This window comes from Aythya ferina, assembly GCF_964211825.1.
Source record: "Aythya ferina genome assembly, chromosome: 14".
In the NCBI taxonomy this organism is placed as follows: domain Eukaryota; kingdom Metazoa; phylum Chordata; class Aves; order Anseriformes; family Anatidae; genus Aythya; species Aythya ferina.
Window position 1 is genome coordinate 8,809,449 of NC_140312.1, and position 25,243 is coordinate 8,834,691.

General features: G+C 59.9%; 1 protein-coding gene across 2 annotated transcripts; it reads left to right on the forward strand.

Annotated features, from left to right (window-relative positions):
- Positions 1-1,127: 1,127 nt before the first annotated feature.
- HRH2 (histamine receptor H2) lies at positions 1,128-13,221 on the forward strand. 2 transcript variants are annotated; one of them, XM_084536082.1, is made up of 4 exons: positions 1,128-1,359; positions 6,287-7,797; positions 10,847-11,007; positions 12,567-13,221. In XM_084536082.1, the coding sequence occupies exons 2-3, from the start codon at positions 6,686-6,688 to the stop codon at positions 10,863-10,865; spliced, it is 1,131 nt and encodes a 376-aa protein (XP_084392208.1). In that variant the 5' UTR covers positions 1,128-1,359; positions 6,287-6,685; the 3' UTR covers positions 10,866-11,007; positions 12,567-13,221. The 2 variants fall into 2 exon arrangements, with proteins under 2 accessions (XP_084392208.1, XP_084392207.1); XM_084536081.1 differs by lacking the exon at positions 1,128-1,359 and having other exon boundaries at positions 2,711-7,797.
- The last annotated feature ends 12,022 nt before the right edge of the window (positions 13,222-25,243 follow it).

A 25,243-nucleotide genomic window follows, 5' to 3' on the forward strand; every position in this document is an offset into this window, starting at 1 on the left:
AGGAACATTCCTCAGCGGATTTTAATCTTGTTTTGCCGGAGGGTTCCCTCCATACCACGCAGCAGCTGCTCTGCGTCCCTGCTGAACCACAGCACTGCCACTCAGCAGAAAAACTGGAGCTCCAGCAGACCCCCGGCTTATTAAAGATAGATCCGTGCTTGGGACTGCAGAGGTAAACACATCAAAGGTGTTTTGCTGTGTGTGCCAGGGCGGCTGGTGTCCCTCTTTGGCTGGGGTTGAGGCAGGGATGTTTTTGGCACTGGGGCATCGCAGCCTGGCTGGTGGAGGAGCCAGATCCAACTCTGCCTAAGCTGGGGATCCTAGGGCCTCATCCTGCCCTCAGTGAGACACGTCAGCCCCTCGCTATTTGCTGGGGGCACAGAAGTGACCGGCATTGCTCACCCCAGCCACATGGAGCCATCGGGATGGCCAGGCTTGGCCAGAGCTCTTCTGCCAGCCCAGCCCTAGGGCAAGAGCTAAAAGGGGAAGTAGCTCCTTGCACAGCTGTCCCAGCAGTTAATATTTGCACAAGGCTTTGAAACCCATAGAAGAAACATATGAGAAGCAGGAAAGGCTGCCACTGCCTGTTTGTCACTTGGCATGCCCCCCACAGCCCTCCGAGTGGCACATGCAGGGGACAGTTTCCACCAGTTTGGTGCAGCCCCAAGGGCAGCACCCAGCCGGGAGCATCCCTGCTGCTGGCCACACTCTTGGAGCCTCTGTCAGGCACTGGCAGGGCAGCATGGGCTCCTCCTGCTGCTTCAACTCTGCAGATTTCTGCCCCTTTTTCCTTTTCTTTTCCCCATGCAACCAGAATGCCTTGACACCCCTGACGCCCCTCAGCCAGAGAGCCCTGCAGCCTCTGAAGCACCTCAGACACCCAAGCTTCAGGCTCGGATGCGTTTGGGGGTTCACACTAAACACAAAAACAGCTCTACGCTAAGACCCACAACATCAGACCTCCAGCAGCAAGCAAGCTCCTGTCTGCAATGGGGAGCAGCTCAAGGGGCTGCTCGAGGGACATCAGCAGGCACCCAGTGCCTTGCTGGGCCTGGCACGGCTCAGGGGAGCCCCACACACTACGTGCCCGCAACACGACTCCTTTCAGCATTTCAAATTTTGCCGGATGATAACCTCGACGTCTGAGTTCAAGGCTGTGATCCCACCCCCTTGTGATCTGACTCATGTTGCAGTCAGCGCGCTGCCTGGATATTGGTAGGCGAGGAGGAGGAGGGAGGGCAGCAGGCAGCCCCAGCTCGCACACACGCTGCTCCCTGCACAAACCAAGCCACACACGCCGGGGGAAACTTGGGGCTCCCACCTGCTCCAGGGGCTGCGGGAAACCGGCGCCGTTCCCAGGTAAAGCTTTGCCTGCTTCTTTTTCCTCTTGGTTGTTAGCTGGTGAATGGCTTTCTAGGTGAGAACTCGGAGGGGCCGGTGGGTCGGGATGTGCTGGGCACCCCCTGCTTGGCTCAGAGCGTGAGGGCGGTGCCGCTCCTCACCTTCGTGCTGTCCCCTCACACTGCCCCGAGCGGAGGGCAGTTTGGGGACTTCTGCTGGTGGGGACCAACAAAACAAAAACTATCGGGCATTGATAGTTTTTGTTCTTGATAGTTCTTTAGTTCTTGATAGTTCAAGACCTCTTGAAGAGAGGGGTCTTGGGTGCAGCATTCCTGGGGTGCAGAGGCAGCGCCCTGCCCGGCAGGAGTGAAGCATCTCGCCCCAGAAACCTCCCCACAAGGTTTGCTCCTAAACCAACTTCTTGCACCTAAGCCAGTCCTTCCAGTGTCTCCACTGGTATCTGGGACTGGTCACCAGGCACAGGAGGGGGGTGTTGTCCTCAGGACTCCAACCCAGCCGTGGGTTTGGGGCAGCAGGCTGGATGTGGGATCTCTGCCATGACTCGTGCAGCTAGAAGCATATCCAGGAGCCCGGCACCCTTGTTTTCAGTTTCACCTCTCTCCTGCAGTCACCACAGAGCAAACTTTTCAAGCGCTGCCTGCTCTCTGCCCATTTCCGCATAACCCTTGGTGCTCTCTGCATTCAGAGGGCCCAAACACCCTCGCCCACGGATCCCCTGCCCTCCAGGGGGGACAGGACAGAGGGCTGGGAGCGTGGTGGGGAGGGGGATCGTGTCCTGCCTCCCCAGCCCCTCTGCTCACACCGTAGGCAGCAAGTTCTGCTGTGCATCAGTCAGTTTTCAGGCTGGGACGGGGTAGAGAGAGCAACAGGCAGCAGAGGGAACTGAGGAGCAGGGATAAAAGTGCTGGGGGTGCTGCCAGGTGGGACCCCCCTGCCTGTCCCCCAGCCCCAGGGGTGCAGAGGGGCTGGAAAAGGACCCAGCCACAGCTGGCATGTGCCCATCAGAGCGTGGGTGCACAGAGGGCAGGGGGAGATGGAGATAAGGGGGCCAGGGATGTTCCAGGGGTAAAACCACAAGTGTGGGCATTGGGAGGAGCACAGCCCTTCCAAAAGGGTGCTCTGACAAACCAGAAACAACCCCACACCCTCAGTGAGCCCCCGCAGACAGCATGACAAGCTGGCTTCCGCGGCACCCTCACCTCGCCTTCGAGCCACGCTTCTGGGGAATTTGGGTTTCCCCCGTTTGTGAGACAGGTTCACGGCTCCGGCACAGGGTGGGAACAGCCCTTTGGCAGCTCCCAGCCCTGCCTGCTCCCCACCACCAAACCTCAAACATCCTCCTTAACCCAGCAGAAATCCCCCCCGCCCTGCCATGCAGCCCTGCCAGAAGCACCTCTCAGTGTACCCAGCTGTTTAATCTCTTGATTAAACACTCGAGCACCATTCTGGAAAAAGTCATGATGCCATGCTGCGAGCTCCGTGGGGCCGGGGAATTTGCTTTGCTCCTAAGTGACTTGTGCCAGCGCCCTGCTCGGACACACACCAACAGAAGGCAGGGACTTTTCGGGTCTGAGGGACCTGGAAACGCTCCCCACAACAAGCTGCCATGCCCAGGCACTCGCCGAGCACTCCCTCCCGCCCATCTATCTGCTTTCAACCTAAGCTTTTAACAGATTTGCAATGAACCTTTTAAGGCAGAAGTAGAACCACATGAATGGAGAGCAGCAAACATATTACCGATGCTGTCCCATTAGCCTCACTGCAAAAGCGCACAGAGAGCTGGAACAAACAGCGCCAAAGGAAGGGCTGCTGAGATGAATGGCAGGGGGAGCAGAGGAAGGGAAAGTGCAAGAGAAATTTTCCATAGATAAATCACAGCCTCCTCCCCGGAGGAGATAGTTTATATTTTAAATGCAGTGGGTCAGTCGTACATGGGCTTCCACAGAGCACAAAATAACCCTTCGGGCAGGAGGCAGGAATTACTACCAGGACTGTGAGGAGGTTAAACTGGCTAATGGGGAAGGCGGCAGGACGTTGCAACAGGAGGATCAGTAGTGCTCTGGGGAAGGCTGTTAATAGAGTTCCTTAAACATTAGTCTAGAGATGGAATTTATTTAATGGTTATCCTTAGTGGTCTTGGCTCAGAAAATGGAAGCCCTTCAAGAAAATGCACTAGTGAGATGCCTGGGAGAACTTTTGAACCAGGCAGGGGACTTGAAGTGCTGCAGGAGAAGAACCAAAGGACCCAAAGATCAACAGAAACAAAATGGGCTGGCACAAATTCATACACTTAGGGACTGTGAGCAGCCAAAATAGCACAGGAGAAGTACCAGGCTTTTAGGGAACCCTAGGATGTCTGTAGGAAAACGGCTGCAGCCTGACCAGGTCTCGCAGCAGCGATAGCATCCATCAGAGCCCCAGCACCGCTGGGAAAGGCACTACAGGGACAACCAGCAGCGATGCCTTCCTCTGCTCCCTCGCTGGCTGGAGGGAGATTTTTGTCCACGAGCACATCCAGGCCGTGCTAATGGAGACAGTCAGGTAGGTGTAAAACCTGCCGATGAGACAGGGCCGGCAGGGTGTGATTTATGCAGCCCATTGCTAGAAGGGCTGCCATGGGAAACGGCCGCCCTGGGCGTACATCGAGGAGGACATAAATTCACCCTGCTGAAATACAACAGGAACTGAGGACCCACATGTTGGATGAAGCTGAGCAGAGTGGCAGAAGGACAGTGCTGCAGGAGAGCAACCTGAGCTGGGTGCTTCACCCTGGGCATTGTGCACCTCTCCCACCCCCTTCCCCAGCTCAGGTTTTGCCTTTCGAGCACCGTGCCAGGACCCAGCCCATGGTGCTGCATCCTGCATCCGCCCCACGAGTCCTGCCCCAGCCCGTGGAGGAGCAAAGGCTCCTGGCAGCTCCGTGGGGATGCTCCACCCCGTGGCTCAGCAGCTCCATATCACACTTGGAAATGCTTCCTACTCCCTGCCCAAGAAAAATAAAGTGTCTGCTTCTCACCCCGAGCTAATCAGAGAAGCAATAAGAAACAAAACTGTCGGTGACCCGGTCTGCAGGATCAGCAGCGCTGCCTGTACGAGGGGATTTGAAACACAGGGGAAGGAGCAGACCATGCCATGAGGGTCTCGGCAGCATAACCAGGCTCCCTGGCCCACAGTCGGGGTGACCCTGGCCACCAGGCAGGCTCACCACGGTGGGTGCTGAGCCCCCTGCACAGCCCCCGTGAGCCGGCAGCAGGAGCAGGCTGTTGGTGTGCGGTGGAGCAGCCACGGAGGAGGCTGCGATCCACCCACGGCATTTTCTAAGCGTGCTACTCCCCCTATAATTTATCCTGCCATTTCCAGCGCGTTAGGAGTAATGAAAAAACATCCCTTTCTCTTGGAAATACCCTTCTTCGCGAACAACCTGTTCTCCCGGCTGCCAGCAGCAAGCCGGCAGCGCTCGGCTCGTTCCCCGCTCCCTTTGTGCGCGAACAAAGAGCTTGCTGCGGAGAGAGCCCGCGCTGCAGGGAGGCAAGGAAATGCTCTGCACGCCGCCACCACGGCTGAAAGCACCGCATCCAGCTCCCAGCAGGCTTCGCCCCAGCACCCAAATTCCCAAGACCCCCCATCTGGCACCAGGCTCGCTCCATGCAGCAGGAGGCATCCCACGGGCCGGTTCATCACTTCACACTCACTCCTAATTCCCTTCGAAGCAGCAGGGCTGCAGGTGTCACCTCCGATCCCCACGTGGCTCCCGGCAATCAGCACTTATTTACCCTGGCACTCGCTCCCAGATGCTCCCTGCCTTGGCTCGCTTGCCTTTAACCTTGAGTCAAAGGCACACATCAATTGAAGAGCAGCCCAGCCCGCTCCGTGCCATTATCTTTTTCTTGACAAGTGAGCGTGTTATAATCTCACCAGCGGCCTCTCCCAGGACCTCCTCCTCTCCTGGAGTCTCTTCACTTTGCCCCATCTCTGCACCCTGCAGAGAACCAGCCCCTTCCTCCCCAGCCTGCTCCCAGCCTCTCTTGCTGATCCCTGCAGTGTTTTGTTTTTTCCTCTGAGCCCCTTCCCGACACTCTCGCTGCTTGCCATCAGCCAAGAGCCGGGAGCCCTGTGAACCTATAGCGACAAGGTCCTGGAGAGCACCCTAACGGGTTGCTGAAAGCCCTCGTGCAGGTTAGAGAGGTTTGTTGTGTGCTTTCTGCCCTTGGAGAAAAAAAAAAAAAAAATAGCTTTTTGTTATTTATATCCAGGCAGAAAGTAATCATAAAAAGCAAACCTGCAAGGGCTGCTCCCCACTCTGAACCCCTGCCCCACAGCAGGAGCTTCATCCAAGCACTCCCTGAAGCTCTTGGCTGCTTTCAGCCACCGTTAGGAGCAGCTGATGGAGCTGGCAGAGCCTCCTCAGCCAGCTCCTGCCCAGGTGTCAGATCGCTCAGAGGGGCTCCCTGCTCCCCCTGGGACCCCAAATGGAGACAGCAGGGATCTGTGCTCCAGGATGCTCGAGTCAGCACAGCTGCTGACAGCAGGGACCAGCACGAGGCACGGGACACTTCAAAGCCCAGTTACAGGCACAGATCAGCTGTGGAGCTTCATAAACCATGCAGCAATGACTAATTTTACTAGGTTGCATAATTGAAGCGTGCTGCTTTCTCAGGAAAACTCTTTCCTCTGTTCTTCCTGGCCCCCTTTTTACCACCAGCCTGTAGGGACTCATTTCCTGAGAAACCCCTGTCCTTCGCTCACCATCGCTACGCTACGTGGGTGCCCCAGGGCTGGGCAGCATCCCCAGCTGCCAAGGGATTCTCTGGTTCAGGTCTAAATAGTCTGAAATGCCCAGGGAGGCACAGATGCCCTATTTCTGGAGGGGCTGGTGATGGGAATCTCAAGGGACCGTTGCCCTTACTTGGTGCTTTCTTTGCAGGTTGTCCTCAAGTAGTGAAGCTCTGTCCCTGCAGAGCACTGCCAGCCACCATCTCCAGCCCGAGCACACAATGAGGCAGGTGTGAGACCCGATGGGACACAACCTCACCGAGGAGAGGTGAAGAAGGCAGCTGAGACCCACCAGCAGCTGCTGCAGGGGATCAGCTCCAGCACCAGATGAGCCACTTGGCAGCAGCAAGTCGCAGGGCCATGGCTTTCCTAGACCACGACACTCCCAGCAGACAAGGCTGAACATGTGAAGATGACTGCAGTGTTCTCCAAGTCACTGCAGGCCCAAAATTGGCTTGGAAAAGGGCTCTAGGGCTGCCTGGTAGAGGCTCACTCCAAGCACCCGCAGAGCCAGGTGAGAGCAGGACTGCTCCATCCATGCGACCGCACCATGGATCCGTGTAGCAACGTCACAGACGCTACAAAACCCATGAGCTTCCCCCTGCAGCTGCTGGTCGGCTCCTTCCTCACCATCCTCATCGTGTTCACCCTCTGCGGCAACATCGTCGTCTGCCTGGCCGTCACCCTGGACCGCCGGCTCCGCAGCCTGACCAACTGCATCATCGTCTCCTTGGCCATCACCGACCTGCTGCTGGCCCTCCTGGTGCTGCCCTTCTCCGCCTTCTACGAGCTCACCCACGAGTGGCCCTTCGGCAGCACCCTGTGCAACATCTACTCCAGCCTGGACGTCATGCTGTGCACGGCCTCCATCCTCAACCTCTTCATGATCAGCCTGGACCGCTACTTCGCCGTCACCACCCCGCTGCGCTACAGGCAGGTGGTCACCCCCTCCCGGGTGGCCGTGGGCTTGGTCATCATCTGGGCGGTTTCCTTGATGGTCTCCTTCCTGCCCATCCACCTGGGCTGGAACACCAACGGGACGGCTGTGCAGAACACCACCCCCAACTGCACCAAAACGTGCGATCTGGAGGTTAACCCCATCTACGGGCTGGTGGACGCCCTGCTCACCTTCTACATCCCTCTGGTCATCATGTGCGTCACCTACTACCGGATATTCAAGATAGCGAGGGAGCAAGCCAAGAGGATTAACCACACGTGGTGCTGCAGCAGCAACAGCCCCATGCCACCCATGGTGAAGGAGCACAAAGCCACCGTGACGCTGGCGGTGGTGCTGGGCGCCTTCGTGGTGTGCTGGTTCCCCTATTTCACCGTGTTCACGTACCGAGGGGTGTGGGGGAACAACAGCGTCAAAGGAGCACCCATGTCCATCGTCCTCTGGCTGGGCTACGCCAACTCGGCGCTGAACCCCATCCTCTACGGCACGCTCAACAGGGATTTTCGGGTGGCCTACCAGCACTTGCTGCACTGCTGGAGGACGGGGGGAGCCAGGAGCTCCCGCCTGTCACCCCCCCAGAAGGGGCGGCCCAGGGGCAGGAACTGCAGGCAGGGCCCCAACAGGCAGGAGGGGCAGGAGGGGAAAAGCCTGAAGTTGGAGATCAGGAACGGGAAGGGGACCTCGCTGGTTGACGGAGCCCTCCAGAGGTAAGAGCCTTCTCACCCACAGCACCCTGGTGGTCGGTCCGTCCCTGGGAGGAGGGCAGGGGTAGGGACCTCATTTTCTAGACCTTCATTTAGCCTGCAAGTCATTAAGCACCGAGCTGGATGCCCCAGCAACAGGTCCTTGCCCAGGCACCCCTTGCTCTTTACAACCCAGCACCAGTGGGGGCCCTGCCTCCATCCGTGCTGGTGGCCCAGGTTCGGCTCCGCCAGGTGGCTGGGCACCACCGTGATCACAAAGCATCCCTGGCTTCTCTGGGTAATGGGGACCACTTTGCCATCAGAATTTGCTAACAAACACACCACGGGGGTGTAGCTGTTATTTACAGCTGCTCCCAGGAGCTGGCCGTGCCCTGCTCTCTGGGGGCAGGCGGCTGGCACGGCCACGGGCACTGGGGAAATGTCGCTGCCTGTCACAGCGGGGACAAGTGGGTGTTGTCCCCAGGGCGCAGACTGTCAGGGCACCTGTGGTCACACTGCGAGTCCCTGCAGGAGCGGAGCTCTGGGTCCCCATCCTGGCTCTGCGGGTTCCCCTCTCGGCTCCAACACGCGCCCCAGCGTCGCGGCTCTGGGTCAGCATCAGCAGCGAGCTCAGCCAACAGCAAGTTCCATTCCCATCTCTGGAAAGAAGCAAGAATAACCAAAATTAGGTTGGCAACGGTTTTAGGAATGCAAACAACCACCCAAAACTGAAGCCAAAAATTCACCCATAACCACCCTGAGCCCAACAACCCTGGGGCACATCCTGGTAGGGTACAGTCAAGGAGAAGACAGGCTTGATGTGGGTGTGCTCCGTGGTATCCCACATCCCCAAGAGGTCAGCCTGCACCTCCTTCACCTCCCCTAAGCATAAGGAGAGCAGGGACATGTGCTGTCTGCTGCCATGCAAGCTGCTGCTCCCAGGTTTTAATCTAACCTCTAGGCAGTGCCTGATAATTCCCCGATAGCCCAGAAACTTTCCATCCTGCAGATAAGCTCTCCTTTCATTCCCTGTCCTCAACATGCCCGCAGAGAAGCTGTGCTCGTGCACGTGCCCTTGGTTCTGTCCCCAAAACGGGCTCTGAAGCCATGGGAAGGAGAATGTGGGGAGGTGAGGCAGAGGACAAAGCCACACAAGAGGCTCAGCCCCCATCACACTTCCCTGCATGCTCAGGCAGGGCTTGACCAGAGGCAGAGGAAGCTGCCCCAGGAGACACAGCAGGACGGAGGAGCCAGAACAAATGCAAACTGCAACTCTTCTTCACTTTCCAAGTCAATAATAAAGAGTGGAGAGGGACAACATTTAGCAAACACAGTTGCAGGTGTATATCAAAACATGCACCTGGCGTGGTAGCGGTGTTTCTGCAGACGCACCAAAAGGGCTGTGCTGTTTACACAAACAAAAGCGCAGCTCCCGGACAAACTGGGAGCTCGTGCACTGGGGCTCTGCGAGAGGAGGACCTTGATAAGCCACAGGGAGACAGAAGAGTGCAGGGAAAGCAATTAGCAAGAGGAACAGCCATCCAGGGGGGGTTCATCCTGGCAGGACCCCGGCCCACCAAGTGCAGGAGCACCTCGGTGCTCAGCAGATGTGCTGAACTGATGCAGATGATGCAGCACTGCCCCAGGAGCAGGTAATTGTGGAAGGAGAGCTGTGCTGCTCCTGCACAGCACCAGCTGGGGTTTTAGCTATTAACTGAGCATCTCTTGCAATGCAAAACACCAGCTGGTTCCTGCTCAGGAGTCATGGCCAGAAACCCAAGGGGACACCAGAGGACACCTCCAGCAGCCCAGACGGGGTCAGGGCAGCCCCAGAGAGGGCTGGGTCAGGCCCCACGACTTGCTCAGCGGTGCAGATCGGGCCCTTTCCTAACGCTCAAGTAGATCTGAATGAGACCCATGAGAAAGAGCACCTCCCGTCCCCTTCCAGTGGGACAAGGAGATCTCTTTCCCATCTGGGCTTGCTCCCAGGGGAGCAGGACTTCGAGGGAAGCGGGTGAGTGGCAGCCAACGCTGCAGCAGTGCTCACAAGCAAGACCCAGGCACTGCAGCAAAGGGAGGGGGGAGACCCAAGCCCAGGGATATTTCTTGACCTTTCTAAATCCAGAAAGCTCTTTCCCATACTACGCAGCACCACTGCTGTGGTTTCTGCTCGCAATCAGATAAAAGGTAGCTCGAGGGCTGAATGATCGGTTATTGCTTTTACTTTCTCTATTGCTTTTACTCATCTGCTTGGAAGTGATGCACCAAGGGCTGCGTGGGGCCCTCCAGCCTGTTCCCCAAAAGCCAGCACCACCGACACCGGGTGCTCACCCTGCTGCTGGCAGGCAGCCGGGGTCCACCAGGGCTACCCGGTGGCCGCAGGAGCTCCCGGAACAGCCAATTTTACCCCGAGCTCAAACCAATCTGGCTCCTCTCCTCTAGAGACATTAAGAGAGAAGGCCAACGTGAATCTTTTCACAGCCCCATGAACCTCTCCAGATGAGAGCAGAGCTCGGAACGGCCACATGTGGTTATTCAGAGCAGAGGATTTTGAAATGCTGCCCTTCATAACAAAGTCCTTTCCTGTTATGAGGCACAAAGAAGAGACCAGCGAACAATAGTGGGAATCCTGGAGAAACACAGGCGGTCTCAGGGGTGTCAGGAACAGGGACGGGGACCGGCCCCAGCGCTTCCCTGGAAAACAAGAGGCCCCAGGCACAGCACAGCCACTGGCACAGGAGAAGTTTCTGTAGGTTGCGACCAGGTAGGGTGGAGCATGCAGGGCTGAGAGGGAACACAGCTGCTTCCCACTGTTCACTGACCAGGGAAGGAACTCACGTAAACCCAGTAAAGGAAAGCAGAGGAGCCAGTTCCATGGAAAAAGACCTGTCCCGGCCACCACGTCCTGCCCCGGGCTGCCCTTTCCAGGGGCAGAGCAGGACAGATCCCAGGCAGGCAGCGCCTGGTGGGCGTGCAGCAAAATCAGGAGCACTTTGGCTCATCCAGGCTGGCACTGACCCATCTGTTCTCCCTCTGTTCTTTGTGTCTTCATGTGCAATTTCAACCTTTCCAGTGCCAAAGCCTTGCCGTGAGTCTCAGCCAGCCTGCTGCCCTCAGACACACGTCTCCCAGCCTCTGCTCCTGGCTGCCCTCCTCCAGCATTCTGCAAGGCTGAAAGGACAAAGCTGGACTGTCCTCAGGGAGAGACTCGACGGCAGAGGCGAGGGCTATAGGGTGAGTATGGGGCTGGGGGTTCTGGAAGGGGCACCTGCTGTATTTTTTCAGGTCCAGACATCCCACCCTGACGGCACATGGGGCAGAGAGGGGCAACACCAGAGCCCACTTAGGAGCAACGTTTGCTCCCAAGCCCAGGGGAGGTGGCCAGCGCTGTCCCTACCTCATCCCCCAGGTACCCTGGAGGTGTGGGGGCACAGAGCCATCCTATAACGCCCTCAGGCTGCCAGCTTCCCTGCCGGCTGCTGGGGAGCTGCCTCTGTGCGCTGCAGAGGCAGCTGCGCCCAGGCTGCAGGCTTCCAGCACGCTTCATTTTCATGCAAGCCTGCACCAGCGCCGCACAAATCACAGGCAGCTTTTGCAGGGACTCCGACCAGGCCCCCGAGGCAGGGAGCTGATGCCAGGCATTGCCACTTTCCCCAGCAGTGCCAAGCTGGAGGACGTGGTCATTCGCCACCACGCGTGGGGATGCCTCCAAGCTGCCCAGAACCACTCGGCGCAGCCCTTCTCGGGAAGGGCCAGGCAAGGACACCCCGACCTTCACACGCTCCCTCAAACACTGCGTGCTGATAACGTGGGTTCTCCTGTATTGACTGAGCCCTGGGGGCAAAAAGTAAATCACCTGCACGCTGCAGGCTGGGTGAGCATGTCTCAGAGAACTACTGATCCAAGCCAAGGGCATGCTGATGACCCTGTGCATGGGTCCCCACGGGGGTGGGGGTTCCTGGGTGTGATGTGGGGGTGCCAGCATGGCTCAGCAGCAGGTCGCAGCTCCCCAGGGTCACATCACCACTGTCCCCAGCCCAAAAGCAGGGAGCAGTGTGAGCCTTGCGTCAGCAGGGGCAGAGGGAAAACCAATTCCTGTTTTACTGCTTCATGCTTTCCCTCCGTGCCACACACACCTTCCGAAAGTGAACGACGTTCACTTTCCATGAGGCAGAGGCAAAACACCAGCTTCCCCCAAGACATCACCAGCCCAATCAGCAGAGTGAAGCAATGTCAATCTAGGGAGAGGTTTGCAGATCTGAGGTCCTGGCGTGACCACAGATTTCCTCTCAGTGACACAGGGGTGGAGACAGGAAACATCACCCCATGCTGGGGACACATCGGAAAGGGTCCCCAGCAGGACCCACATGAAACCCCACAGCACCCACCTGCACCATCAGGGACAGGCAGCAGCCAGGAGCAGAGCACTGCTCACACTAGGGGACACCTTCAGGGTCACTTTGACCCAGTTATTTGCAGAGGTGACAATCCAGCCACTGCTGGCTGGCCCTTGCAGAGGGGAAGAGCAGGCAGAGAAAGCCACGAAGCAAAGCCCTGCTACTCAGCAGGGTGTCAAACGAGGTGACCTGGGCAACGGGAGCCTGCTGAGCCCTGCCCCACCAGCAGCACTCGCTGTACACAGCGCTGAGAGCATCCTCACAGCACCACGCCGCGTCCCTCCCAGCCGCACAGCGTGCTTAATGCAGCCCCCCTTAGGTTGGGAAGCAGGAAAATGGAACAAGGGAACCACCCGCACCCTGCACGTCCTCTGAACCCCCTCTGTTCCCCTGCAGGATCCCTGCGCTGGCACGTGGCACTCGCTCCCTCCCCAAACACTACCGAGGAGGCCTCTGCCTGCCCCAGTTTCTTCCCGGGAGGACGGTGTGCTTGAAGAGCCACGAGAAGAGCTGCAGAAGAGCCTCTCCCTGCACCGGCAGGGCCAGGACACCTCCAGCGTGGAGCCCCCCCACCAGCAGGCAGCGGTGCCTGAGAGCCAGCGCGTGCCCCCAGCAGGGCCGGCACGGAGAGGGGAGGGCACAGGGTGGGGAAAAGGGGTTTGGGCCACAGCCTTGGTGCCCTAAGGGCCACGTCCATCCCTCAGAGGGGTGGGTGACATGCAGAAGGGCCACCGTGGTGGCTGCTGACAGCCAGGAGCACAGGACACCCAGGCCCACAGCATCCTTGTGGGGTCAAACTGGAGTCCCACCTCGGGGGGAGGTTTTGGCGTTGTTAGGGCCATCACCGCTCCCCCTGCCAGCTTCACACCCCCAGCCCCACCACAGGGAGAGGGGTCCCGGAGCCCCCTGTGCCACGGGGAGCCGCCGAGCAGCCGGGCTCCGTCCCCAGGCTCGGCGCTCCCCAATAGCTCAACACTAAGACTGCGAAGCCAGGATGTCTGCGACTGAGCCTGGGCAGAAGTCAGCGGTATAAAAACCTATTTAACTCGGAGGGAAAGTGAGATGGTTGATTTCTTCGGGCCAGAAGAGCCTCTCCATCCCCCGGCACCCCCCTGTCCCATCCATCCCCATCCCTCCGCCGGGCACACGCAGCACCGGGAGGGCAGCACCGGGAGGATGATCCCGGCTGGTCCCAGAGCCGGTGGGAAGGGAGGGGGACGGAGGGGGCCCGGCCCGCTGGGGGCGGTGCTGCAGCTCCGGGCCCCCCCCCCCCGTCGCGCCCCGGGGACCGGACCCGGCGGCAGCGCAGGCTCGGAGCTCCCCCTGCTTGCGGCCGGGGGCAGCCCGGTCCCGCTCCCGGCCGGGCCCCGGAGCTTATCCGGGGGGGTCCCGGGTCGGGCTGAAGCCCCCCAGCCCCTCAGACCCCCAGGCTGGCTGGGGATGTTGCACCTCGATCCCCCTGCGAGACCAGCGCCCACCTCCCCCTTGTACCTTTGCAATTAGCAAGCGGCTTGCAGAGAGCAAGGAGGGCTCGGGGAAGGGCTGCAGCCCCCCCAGCACCCAGCCCAGCCCGGCTCAGAGGGGTCCTGGGGGCGCTGAGCCCCACCAGGGTGGTGGCACCGTGCAGGGAAAAACCTGCATCAAGGTGACAGCCAAGCAGGCAGCGTCCCCTCCCCGCTCCTCCCTGGGGCAGGGAGCTGTGACCCCCCTGGGGGGCTCAGGGTGGGCACCCCCAGCAGGGGAGATGTCGGGGTGCCTGCAGAAAGCAGCCCAGCACGCAGAGGACTCACCTCCTGCAGCACAGCAGCCAGGAGCAGGCCCCACGGCACCCCCACTTCACTCAGCCCAGGGAGGAAGGACTGGCAAGAACACACACCCAAACCCCTGCCACCTAGGATAACAATTAGGGACTTATTTAATTGTGAAAATAATTGCAATTGAAGTGTTTAATTACCATACTAAGCAGGAAGGGCCGCTCCCGACTGTTTCGGTAGCACTCCCGATCCATCAAACAAGGTTTGGGGTTGTTGGGTTTTGGTGTTTTTGTTTTTGTTTTTGGTTTTTTTTTTGGTTATTAGATTGCGGCCCTGGGGGGATGAAGAGATTTGCTAATTAGGGTCCTGGAGAACAGCCACCGATTCGCAAACACTTTTTAATTTCAGTACTAACAAGGCTGGAGGGGGGAGGAATCCAAAACGCAGAACACCTGTGGCAGTGGCTGCGCTGCTGCCGCCCCAGTGCCTGGCACCGCTCGGTGCACGGACCAGCCCGATGCCGTGGGGATGAGCTAGGGCTGTGCCAGCACGAGCAGGGTGAGGCCGATGCTCCTGGTCCCTGCATCCATTTCCCGTCCAGTCCCATCCACTGCCGTGGCTTTACTGGTGCCAGCTCATCCCAGCCCTGGTGCCCTAAGGGCGCAGCATCAGAAAACTTCTCCAGGTGGCATATGGTTTTGTTCTCCCCTACACAGGTGAAAAAAAAAGGGGGATTAAATTCTCTCTACAAGCAGCAGTTCTGGGAGAAAAGGCTTAGGAAGCTGCTAAACAACACCTGCTTTCTCAGATAAGAACTATTGCCCTGCTAGCCAAGTGCATGGGGACACCCCCACCCCCTTGTCCCCATGGGGACGCAGGAGCCCACCCTCGCCCTGCTCCCACCCTGTGCTTTCCATCACCCTGGGCAGGGGCCAAACCTCACAGAGAGGAGTCGTGAGGAGGGGGAAGCACAGGGGGGGGCAGGAGCTGCTGCAGGGCTCTGCAGCATCCCCCTCCCCACAGTGCCACTGAGAAGCAGAGGCTGCCGCGGGCCGGAGGCAAAGGAGCACTTTTATTTCTTTCAGATAAAAGAGAAACATCAGTAGAATAAGAAAAAAAAAAGTGTGTTGGCATTTTCTCAGGCTGCCACGTGATTAAGCACAGAGGAGATGGAAAGGTGGCAAACAGCCCCAAGCAGCCAGAAGAATGAGAAACTTTGTTTTAGAAATCCCAAGGTTTGGTTTTCTTCAATAAAATGCATTTAGGAGTCACTCACCCAGCAGTTTTGGCTCTGGGGTCTCGAGCCTCCAGAAGGGCTCTGGGGTCCATCCCCAAAGTGTCAAAAATGACACTTCTAAACCCAAACACCTTGAAACCGAGGAGAACTCCTCCCTTCCAGCCTGAAAGCGATGGGGAAGGAGAGGACCACTGGGGACCCCCCGTGCTGACCCGAGCTGTTTTCTCCTGGCATTTCCCTACTGGGTGTGAATGCCACTGGTGGCTGTGCTAGTGGCACGGGGACAGGCTGAGCCCGGCCACCTCGGCTCCGTGACCCCAGGAGGGTGGCCGTGGCCCTAGGAGGGTGTCTGTGGCCGTAGGAGGGTGGCCGTGGCACTGGGCATGTGGCCGTGGGACCTCAGAGGGGACAAAGCCACTAGAGGGCACAAGCAGGACAGAAACGTGTCCCCACGCAGGGCATCGCCCACCCTCAAAGGGCAGCGGTGCCAGCAGCCCCCAAAGCCCCCCCATCACCCGGAGCATCCCCCAAAAGCCCACCCTTGGCTCAGGCCCTGCGCACCCCAGGGCTGGTGTCACGACGCCGTTTGGCCCGAGGCACGCAGGATTGATGCTGATTAAATGCAACGCTGGTAATTAATTTCTCAGAGGGTGGATTAATTTCTCTGGGGTGAACATTCTTCTTCTCCCCCCGCCTCATCCACTTCTCCCTGGGCTTTTAGCAAAACTGACAGGGAAGGAGGAGGATGGAGCATCCCCGAGGAATGCCTGCAGCCGTGCGCTGCCCGGGGCTGGTCCCAGCAGGGCAGAGTGACACGAAAGTACTGCCCATGGCCGTGGGGTGGGTGACATCTGTGGCCGTCCCCCCACCCTAGGGCAGGTGTCCTGCAGCAGCACGTGTGTCCTCTGTGCCACGGCTCCCTCCAGGCGCTGGCGCGAGGCCGGGCTGGATGCAAATCCCAAGCGAGAAGCCCCTGCAGACAGCACTATTATGCAGGGCTCTCGATCCTTTTTGCTTAATGGGAGGCATTTTTCTGTTTCATTTCCCCTACCCTCGGAGCTGAAACTGCCTTTCTGCAGCAAAACAAGCCAAGCCAAAGAAATCCTCCTCTCCTTCCAGCTCACAAAGTCCCCTCCCTCCATGGCAGCAGCAGTGCCCAGCGCGCAGGGCTCCCTTTCCCCGGGATACATCACACTGCAGAGGGACAAATGGTCCCCAGCCCACGTTTCTCCTGCTGGCACCACGTTCTGACCTATATTTGGGTCATTTGTACTCATTCCTGGGCTCCATGCATGGCCCCCATCCCACTGCCATGGTCACCATGTGGTTTTAGTAGGACTGGGGACCCCACAGCCCCCACAAACCCCCACAACCCTGGCCAGGCAGCAGCCCCCTGCCCCAAGGAGCCAGCACGGGGCCATCCGTGAGCAGGAGAATGGGACTCATGTGGAGGATGGCAGCAAGGGCATGTGGGGACACCCCGGGGACAATGGGGACAGGCATACCGACGGAGCTGCGGGGTTTTGTTCTCTCCATTTATAGATCTGCGAATAGCTCCACAAGCAGAGCGTCCCCTTGGCCCCCCTCCGCCCTCCCTCCCCCAAGGGCTCTGTGCCTGCCTCGCTTGCTCGGCCTGTTTCAAGGTTGAGCTAAGTCCACCGTTCGTTATTGGGTAATTAAGCTCTTAATTAACGGGCTGGTTTCCCCTCAGAGCCCTGCCAGCATCTCTTGGCGCTCGGCTCAGACAGGGCGGGCAGGAGCCCGAGCCGAAGGAGCCCCCGGGGCACGTCCAGGGAGCGAGGGGCAGGCAGGGATGAGACCGCGAGTGATGCTTACGTCTGCAAACCCCGAGCCTAGAAAACATTCCAATTTATAAGCCTTACATAAATAGAGACATAAATAAATCATTATTTATACCCCTGCGAACTCAGCAGGCGCCCCTGCCCTGCCTGGGGACCGAGCAGGGGAAGGAGGCAGCAGCACCGAGCTGGCCAGGACGTGGAATCAGCTCATGGATCCTGCCCCAAGCCCCTGCTCGCCTCCAAAAATGCAGCGAGAGGCAGCCAAGTGCTTGAGCAGAGCCACCAGCCACTGCAGGGGCTGTCCTGCAGCGCTCCGGGTGCCTGTGCCCTCATCGGGCATCGCTGCCCCCGGCTGTGCAGGGCCAAGCATCCCCCTCACCCCCCCAAAAATGGGGGGCAGCAGGGCTGCAGGTGCACAGCCGGCATCCCCATCCCATGCGTGCGGAGGAGAGGTGAGGTTGGCTGAGCCGTGGGGAAGCTGACAGCGTTTCATTGAGGTTTTATCTCTGCAACTGGCAATGCGCTCCTCCAGGAGATTTAGTGGGAAGCTGCCCGCTCCCTGCCAACAAGGCTGTTTTTTTTTGTTGTTGTTTTTTTTTTTTTTTTTTTTCTACAGAAAGCACATTATGCATCAAAGTTGAAATTCAAATCCCTTTTCCTCCTCTCTCAGCATATATTTACGAGGCTCCAGATATTCCTTGGTGCATCTTTGTTTGCAGGGGGCCCTCCGCCTGCCCTCTGCCAGCGGTGCAAGAGCTTGGGAAAAGCTCCTGGGTGCACAGAGGCAGCTGAACTTCTCCTCCTTGTCATTCTCCCCCTTGGCTCAACTGTTTCTGGGGAAGCAAGGGGCAGGCGAGCCTGCTGCAGCCCCTGCTGCTTGTTGTGCTGGCTGCCTTTTGCCTGTGCACAGCCCCAGAGCTGCTGAGCCCCCCCACGGACACCCCCAGGGCTCTCCCCACCAGGGCTGCCCCTCTCCCAGGCCGCTTTGTGCTTCTTGTGCCTCCCCAAACCCTCCCAGCCCCAAAACCAGATGTGCTGTTTTTTGGTTTTGGTTGCATTCTGGATGGGCTTGGCAGAAAGAAAAAAAAATACATTGTTTTTTTTTCCCAGTAATACTCTGATTCGCCTATTTTGGGGTGTTTTTCAAACACGGCCACACCAAAGGGCCCCAGCCTCCCTCGATGCGTCAGGACAGGCCCCGTGCCTGCAGTCGCTGGAAAATCACGCTCCGCTTCCAAAAGGGAAAGCAAAGTGTAAATCTCTCTCCCAGACACACATTTGTTCCTCTGCAGCGAGAAAAAGTGGTGAAAGCTTTAATTTCAGAGCTGGGAGAGAGAGAGAGAGAGAGAGAGAGAGAGAGAGAGAGAGAGAGAGAGACAATAATATATCAGCAGCACCCCAATCGCCGAGGAAGAAACCATCGGGTGTGGGATTGGAGGGACGGCAGCCGCGGTGTCCCCCTCCCCGCCTGCCGCCCAGAAAAGCTGCCGGTTTCCCTGCCGACCCCACGCTCTTACCTCGCCGCTCTCCAGCTGTGGCTGGGGGAAATTCGGCCGCCTCCTCACGGCGGTGGCGATGACGATTATCTCACAAGTGTTTGCCCAGGAGCGCTGGGACCAAGGTGGGGGGAGGCGGCTGGAGGGGGAGGCAGTGATTTCTCTCCCCCCCCCCAAAAGCTGGGTTTGACATTCAGCACGGGCCGGCCGCGGCGCCGAGCTCTCCCCCGAGGTTCCCTTCATAAGAGGGAGCAAATTCCACTCTCTGTCGAGGGGGAAATTTGCATTTGAAATATCCGGCCTCCAAATGTCACCCGGGCTGATCCCCTAAGCTCAAGAAATGCGGCGGAGCGGGGAGGGGGCCGGGGCTTGCCGCCGTGGACCGACGGGGAGAAAAGGAGAAGCCCAAGGTTAAAAGCATCCATGGGTGTTTGATCCGGGCCGAGGTCGGGGATGCAAGTGAGCACGGCAGTGGTCTTCCTCCTCTTCCACCCTCCGTCGGGCAGGACCCCTGGGAATGGGTATCGGAGGCTCAGCCACCCCAGGATTAGGGATTTGGTGTTTGAGATTTTATTTACACAATAAGACTTAAGCGATTGCTGCATGAAGTGTAGGTGGATTCTCTCCAATGCCTGCAGAGGGATTAGTGCCTATAAGGCAGCGAGAATGAGCTAAAAATTGGAGAGATCAAAGTGCAGGAAGAGGAATCCCACGTTCCCAGTGATGCTGAGGGGAAGGGAGGAGGATGCCGGCGGTCAGGCCTGAGAAGGTTGGAAGTGGCAGCCCAGGAAAGCCGGGGGAGAAGCATGAAGTGATCGTCCCTCACCCCTGCTCCGTGTCCAGCAGGACATCCAAGGCACAGGGGAGTCTCAGTGTCCCCTGAGGCCGAGATGACCCCACAAGGAGGGGACACGCTCTCCTGGCCCCGTCCCCGCAGCCCCCAGCCCGCTGCCTCCTGCACTGAGCCACCCCAGCGAGCCTTCTCCTCCTGACCTTATTAAAGCCGCCGGGCTGCAGGAGCTGATTCGATTAAATCAGGGCACAAAGCACTGTCCCTGGCAGGCGAGCGGGATGGATGGATAAGGCACGAAGTCCCCTCGCCCCCAGCGCCTCGTTAGCTGTGCTTTACGTGCCTGCACGCCGGGCACGGCTGCGTGCCACCTCCCTGCGGCCGTGCCGAGCTCTGCTTAGGGGCTGGGGCAGCCACCAGGGGTGCCCAACACGTCTGCCAGCTGTGGGACACAGCCCACGACCCCAGGACAGCCCTGGGCACCTGTGAGCCCACACCAGGCTCGGGGGGTCCTGGTGGTGGCATCTGCAGGTGGCAACATCTGCAGGCGGCTCCTCCTTGCTCTTCCGTACCCGCATGGACCGAGTTTGCTTCATCACTTGGGCTCTGAGTGCTCAGGCAGAGGCAGGGGGTGCGTGTGCCCACCAAGCATCCCCAGACCCCCCTGTCTGAGCCTCTTCCACTCTCAGGCACAGGACAGAAGTTTCACCCTCATCCCCCTCCTGAAACCTGCGCGCAGCCAGGCGTTCCCTCCCCGCTAATGAGCCTGCAACGCTTTGGAGAAGGACTAATTCCTTCCCTCCTTAATGCATGGGAGCTTCTTACGCTAAATCTATACAGGCACAATTAGCATTATTCATATTCCATATGCTCCGCTCCCTGGTGATGAATATTAATCTGCTCCCCGCTCCCAGGCACTGGAGATAACGGCGCTGCACTGCGCCGCGGCGGCACACACCGAAGGAGCGCTGCCGCAGGTGGAGGGAGTTTCCCTCCCGCGTCGGGAAGGGGAGGCTCTGCAGCTTTTTGGGGGGGCTGCAGGGCTCCTGCCACGGGCAGAGTGGAGTAACGCGGGGTGTTTGCTTTGCTCGTGCTGATCTGGGACCCCCAGGACCACCCCGGTGCCCCCAGCAGAGGTGGGAGCTGAGCGGGGAGGGGAGCCCGGTGCCCCCAGCTCAGGCACGTTTTGGCAGCCTGGGGAGTTTTGGGAGGTCCTGCACAGCACCAGGAAGCCCTCGTGGGACAGCACGATGTTATAGGGTGTCCTATACCTCTGGTGGGTGCTGCTCAGATGACAGCCCCATGGTTGGTCCTCTGTGGGCAAGCCGGGATGCAGGTGCAGCCACCAGCCCGTGCACGAAGCCCAGCTCAGCTCCACAGCACGGATCCAGCCACGCCAAACCTTCCCTCTGCCCCTAACCCAGGGCCGGCGGCACCAGGGCTCAGCCCCTTTAAATCCCTGCGCTCGCAGGATGTGCTGGGACGCCGTACGGGGAAAAAATAAGGCAAAGAAATGATTTTCTTCTCGCCGGAAAGCTTGGAGAGCTGCCCGCTCCTCGGCAGCGCCTTGCCAGCCCTCCCACGCACCGCGCGGCGAAGGACTGCAGGGGCCAGCATGGGCCGGGGGGGCCGGGGGGCCACGGGGGGGCCCATCCGTGCCGGGGGTCCCTTCCCTCCATCTGTCCCCTTCTCCGGGGCCATTCCCCGTCCCTGCCATCCCTACAGGGGCCCTGGGCTGAGACCTGCTTCTGAGGGAGCTCATTGCTCGAAAAAAGCTAAAACTCTCCCCAAATCCCTGCCGGACTCCCCCACAAGGAGTTGCAAAGTGGGGCCAAAGAGATGCAGGGGCTGGGGGCCGGGGGGGCCAGGGGGAAGCCCCGAGCACCCCCCAAGGTCACTCTCCCCCTCCGCCTTCACGCCAGGATGGGTTTCTTCATTACTTACCCAAGCTGTAAATTGTCTAATTTGGAGCACACCATTTATCCCTGATGTGCACTTGAGCAGCCAGATTTTGTTTTCAGGTGTGTAATTAATTTTTTTTAATGTGATTTCTCTCCTAGGAAACCGCAAACAAACAGCTCTGGCTTTCGGGGCCGGGCTGCTGGGGTGAGCGGCGGGGCAGGGCGCGGGCAGGCGAGAGCAGAGGCCAAACCCTGCTGGATAACACCAAAATCCTGGCTCTGCAGGGGCAGGATCGTCTCTGCCCCGCTGCCACCCACCAGCACCCGGCCTCCCCCATCAGTGCCACGCTCCCCTGGCAGCAGCGAGGGGAAGCAACAACTGCTCTCCCCGCTCCGGGCTCAGTCTGCTGGGAATTACCATTTTTATTAAAATCTACCATGTCCTTGGCTGCGGGGAATGTGATTTGCTCCTGGAATGAGATTACGGAGCTTCCCGAGGAGCTGGGATCGGCCTCGGCGACTTCTGCCCTCAAGGCACGTCCCCGTGCCTGGCCGCACGCAGGTGCTGGTGGTACGGAGGGGACAGGGACACCTTGTGCTGCTGCTGGCACGTGTTCCCTCACCGTCCCACCGGCAGCAGCCACCCACAGAAAAAGGTCCCTGCTGCATCCCCTGGGGATGAGGATGCCAAGGGCCTGACACCTCGGGGGGGTTCTGCTCATTCCCCTCTCTGCTGTGACCCCCCGAGAGTGGTCCCCAGGCCGAGGGCTGGGGCTGAGCACTCTGCACCCACCCCGTTTATTCCCCTTTGTGCCAGGGAACCGGCTCCCAAGGAGCTGCTTAGCATTCAGAGCAGGTGCCCGCGCTGTTTCAGGGCAAAAACTCTCAAGTTTGGCTTCGCAAACACATCGATCTTCTGCAGCCTGCCGTAAAGGGCAGCATCTCCGCACCCACCTGCCGAAAACAGTTAACACCAGAGGGTCCCAGTGCTGTGGGGCCAGGCTCGGCTCTCCCAAACCCCAAAACATGCGGCCACCTTCTCCCCAGCACCTTCTCCCACCAGGTTTGGTGCCGTGCGACCGCGCCGAGCTCATCTGCCTGACGGGCAGGGCTGCTTTATCTGCCTTCCCTCTCCTGATAAGGGCCCGGCTGCGCGCTCGCCGGCCTCAGGAGATAATACTTAAACAGCTTCTTTTCTTACACTTCACGCGGGGATTATTACGCCTGCCTTGAGTCCCCCCTTGCTGCCAGCACAGGAAAAAATCCATCACAGCGCATCACCAGCGCGCAGGGCAGCACCGAGGGCTGTCCCCTCCCGCGTCCAGCCGGGGAGCTGAGCACCCCCTGCACTGCCTGCACAGCACCAACGCTGCCACCAAGGTGACCCCCCCGCCGCAGGAGCACGTTTCCTGCACTTTGCTCCAAAGTGTTTGCTTAGGAGTGGCTGCAGCTGCCCCGGAGCCCAGCTGCCTGCTGCGGGAAGGAGCCACATCCCCTGCCAGGGATCGGTGTTGGCCCCGCATCGCTGTCCCCACGGCCACGGGAGAGCCACCAGCCCCCCAGCGCCTGACTGCCAGGCTCCAGCGTGCAGTTTTGGAGCTGATGGTCTGGTATAGATCATGGCAAAGCGGGAGCCCCCCCGGACAGCACCTGGATGGCTTTTCCTGCTAGGAGGAATGGCAAAACCAGCGGCTCCCCTTAGCAGGGTGAAGACTGGGGAGAAAAACGACTATTGATCGCCCTGCGAGTTCAGCAGCAAGGCTCGCATGGCCACGATCAATAGCACTGGAGAGGTGCTGGGCTTGCTAGGGGTTCTGCATCTGCCTGGGGTGTAGGGACAAAGCCCAAACCCTGGCAGCACCCAGCACAGCCATGCAGGGTGCAGCCCCCACCGTGCAGCCCCCCCGGGCTCCCCATGCCCATGTTTCTATCCTGAGAAGGAAGAGAGCAGCGATGCGCACTCGGGCATGGTAGGGTCAAGCGAGCAAAGCAGCCATCCCATGGCCACAGCTTCCCACCCTGGTGGCACAGAGACAGCCCCAGGGACCCTCTGCCAAGGGACCCGGTGGGCAGCCCACCCTCGGGAGCTCAGCCCCTGCCCCAGCTCCCCGTGGGTCCCTTCTCGTCCCCACGCACAGAGGTGGCAGCGAGGTTTCCAGCCCACTCACCAGCCTCAAGGCCAGCTGCCCCGCCACCCGCAGGGCACCCAGCCTTGGCCCAATGGGAGGAATGGGGTGAAAAGCTGAGATTTCCGTCCTGCCAGGGGAGGATGTGGGCAGAGAAGGCAGGACTACACTTCCCAGAGTGCTCCTGGCCCTGCCTGCCGCCCCGGGGAAAGGCTAAGGGACCCAGCCACCAGCTCCTCCCTGCTCCTAAATTATTCTGATTATTATTTATTTGTGGTTTTTCTGCACTTAACTGCCTGCCTCGTCCACTTAATCGGGGGATTATTGCCCTACCTGCCCATCCGCCTGAGCCCAACTCATTACTGGGGCTTATTTATTAGCAGCGAGGCAGCAGCAGCGCACCCTGCGGCTCCCTCTCCTCCGGCACAGGCAGCTGGAGGCGATGGAGGGAGGCGAGCCGGGGCCACGGCAGGGCCACCGGCAGCGACAGGGCCACCGGCAGCGAGCACGGCCACGGTTCTTGCAGGGAGGTGTCACAGCAGCCTCCTCCCGTGGCTCACGTCAGCCCAGGCCACGGGACACGGCCGCTCTTGGCAAAGCGCAGGGGAAACAGCGAGAGCCTGGCTGAGCCTTCAAAGTGCTGGGGAAAGGTCAGAGGCACGGCGCTGTGCTTCTGCTTGCAGGGAGGGACACGAGCTCCTCGGCACGGAGGTGGCAGCTGAGTGGCGGCCACGTGGCAGGGTGACAGCAGCGGGTCACCAGAGCCCGCAGCGGGCAGGCAGAGGGGAATCGGTGTCCCCAAACGCTGCCACCCAGTCCTTATTCTGACTGCTGCTCCCGTCTGCAGGCAGGAGCATCGGGGAGGAATGTGGGACGGAGCGCACGAGCCTGCCTATCGAGCACGTAGATAAATAAAACATGGGGGGAGGCAATCAGAGCTGCCCACTCGGCCGCGGGCTGCGCGAGATGCGGCGGCTGCGCAGGGCGGGGGGGGGGACACCCTCAGCCGCTCCTCCCCAGCCATCGGGCCCGCGGCCCCAGCGCTGCTCGGCTGTTTGCAGCCGCGTTTTGCAGCCTCAGCACCGGGGGGGATTGATTTATTCATCAGCTGCTCCATCCCGCAGCAGCCCTGCGTGCTGGGCAGCAGCGGCGCCACGAGCCACGGGTGATGTGACGAGCGGCACGCAAGGCAGCGGGGCTGGCGGACCCCATGGGGGGCTCCTGGCTGGCCTGACACCCCCTAAGACCCCCTGACACCGTGCCAAGGGGACGAGGGACACGCTGGGGAGGGAAACACGAGCATCGCACTGCCTCGGGGCTGTGGGGTGTTAAAGCAGCTCCATTCTGAACCCCCTGGAAGGGGCCAGGATGGAGAGGCAGGAACCCCTTTTTCAGAGGATCAGCAACACTGAGGGGCAGACCTATTGCAGGGACAAAGAGCAAAAAAAGGGACAAAAAGTCCCTGTCCCCTGCCCCTCCACTCGCCCTGCTCCCCTTGCTCAGACCACTTCACCTCCCCAGCCTTGTTTTTTGGAGCCCCCCCAGCTCTTTGCACACCGGGGGGAGGCACCCGGCACCCCCATGCTCAGAGGACCCCACGTCTCCGGGTGGCACCTGCACAGCCCCACAGCCAGAGACCGGCTCCAACCCCACGGGAGGGGGAATGGCTGAGCCGGGGGGAGAGAAGTGCAGGGCCCTGCTGATGGGATGGATACTGGGGGGGGGATTCCTGCGGGGGGGGCGACATCTCGGGAAGGATGGGCAGGAACCGGGGTGGCCAAGAACTGGGGGTACCGGGGTCGCGTCCAGGTACCGGGGGGGTCTACTGGGGGCACTGCAGGGAGCGGGGACGCAGGGAGGGATGCGCAGCGGGGGCGATGCTTGGGCACGGCGGGGGGGGACACGCACTCAGCGCCGGGTACCGCAGGGGACTCGGCACCGGCGGGGGCGCGGGGCGGGCCGGGGGC

Bases quoted from the DNA above. Each gene is read 5' to 3' on its own strand.
- HRH2 (XM_084536082.1), top strand. From the start codon at position 6,686: ATGGATCCGTGTAGCAACGTCACAGACGCTACAAAACCCATGAGCTTC.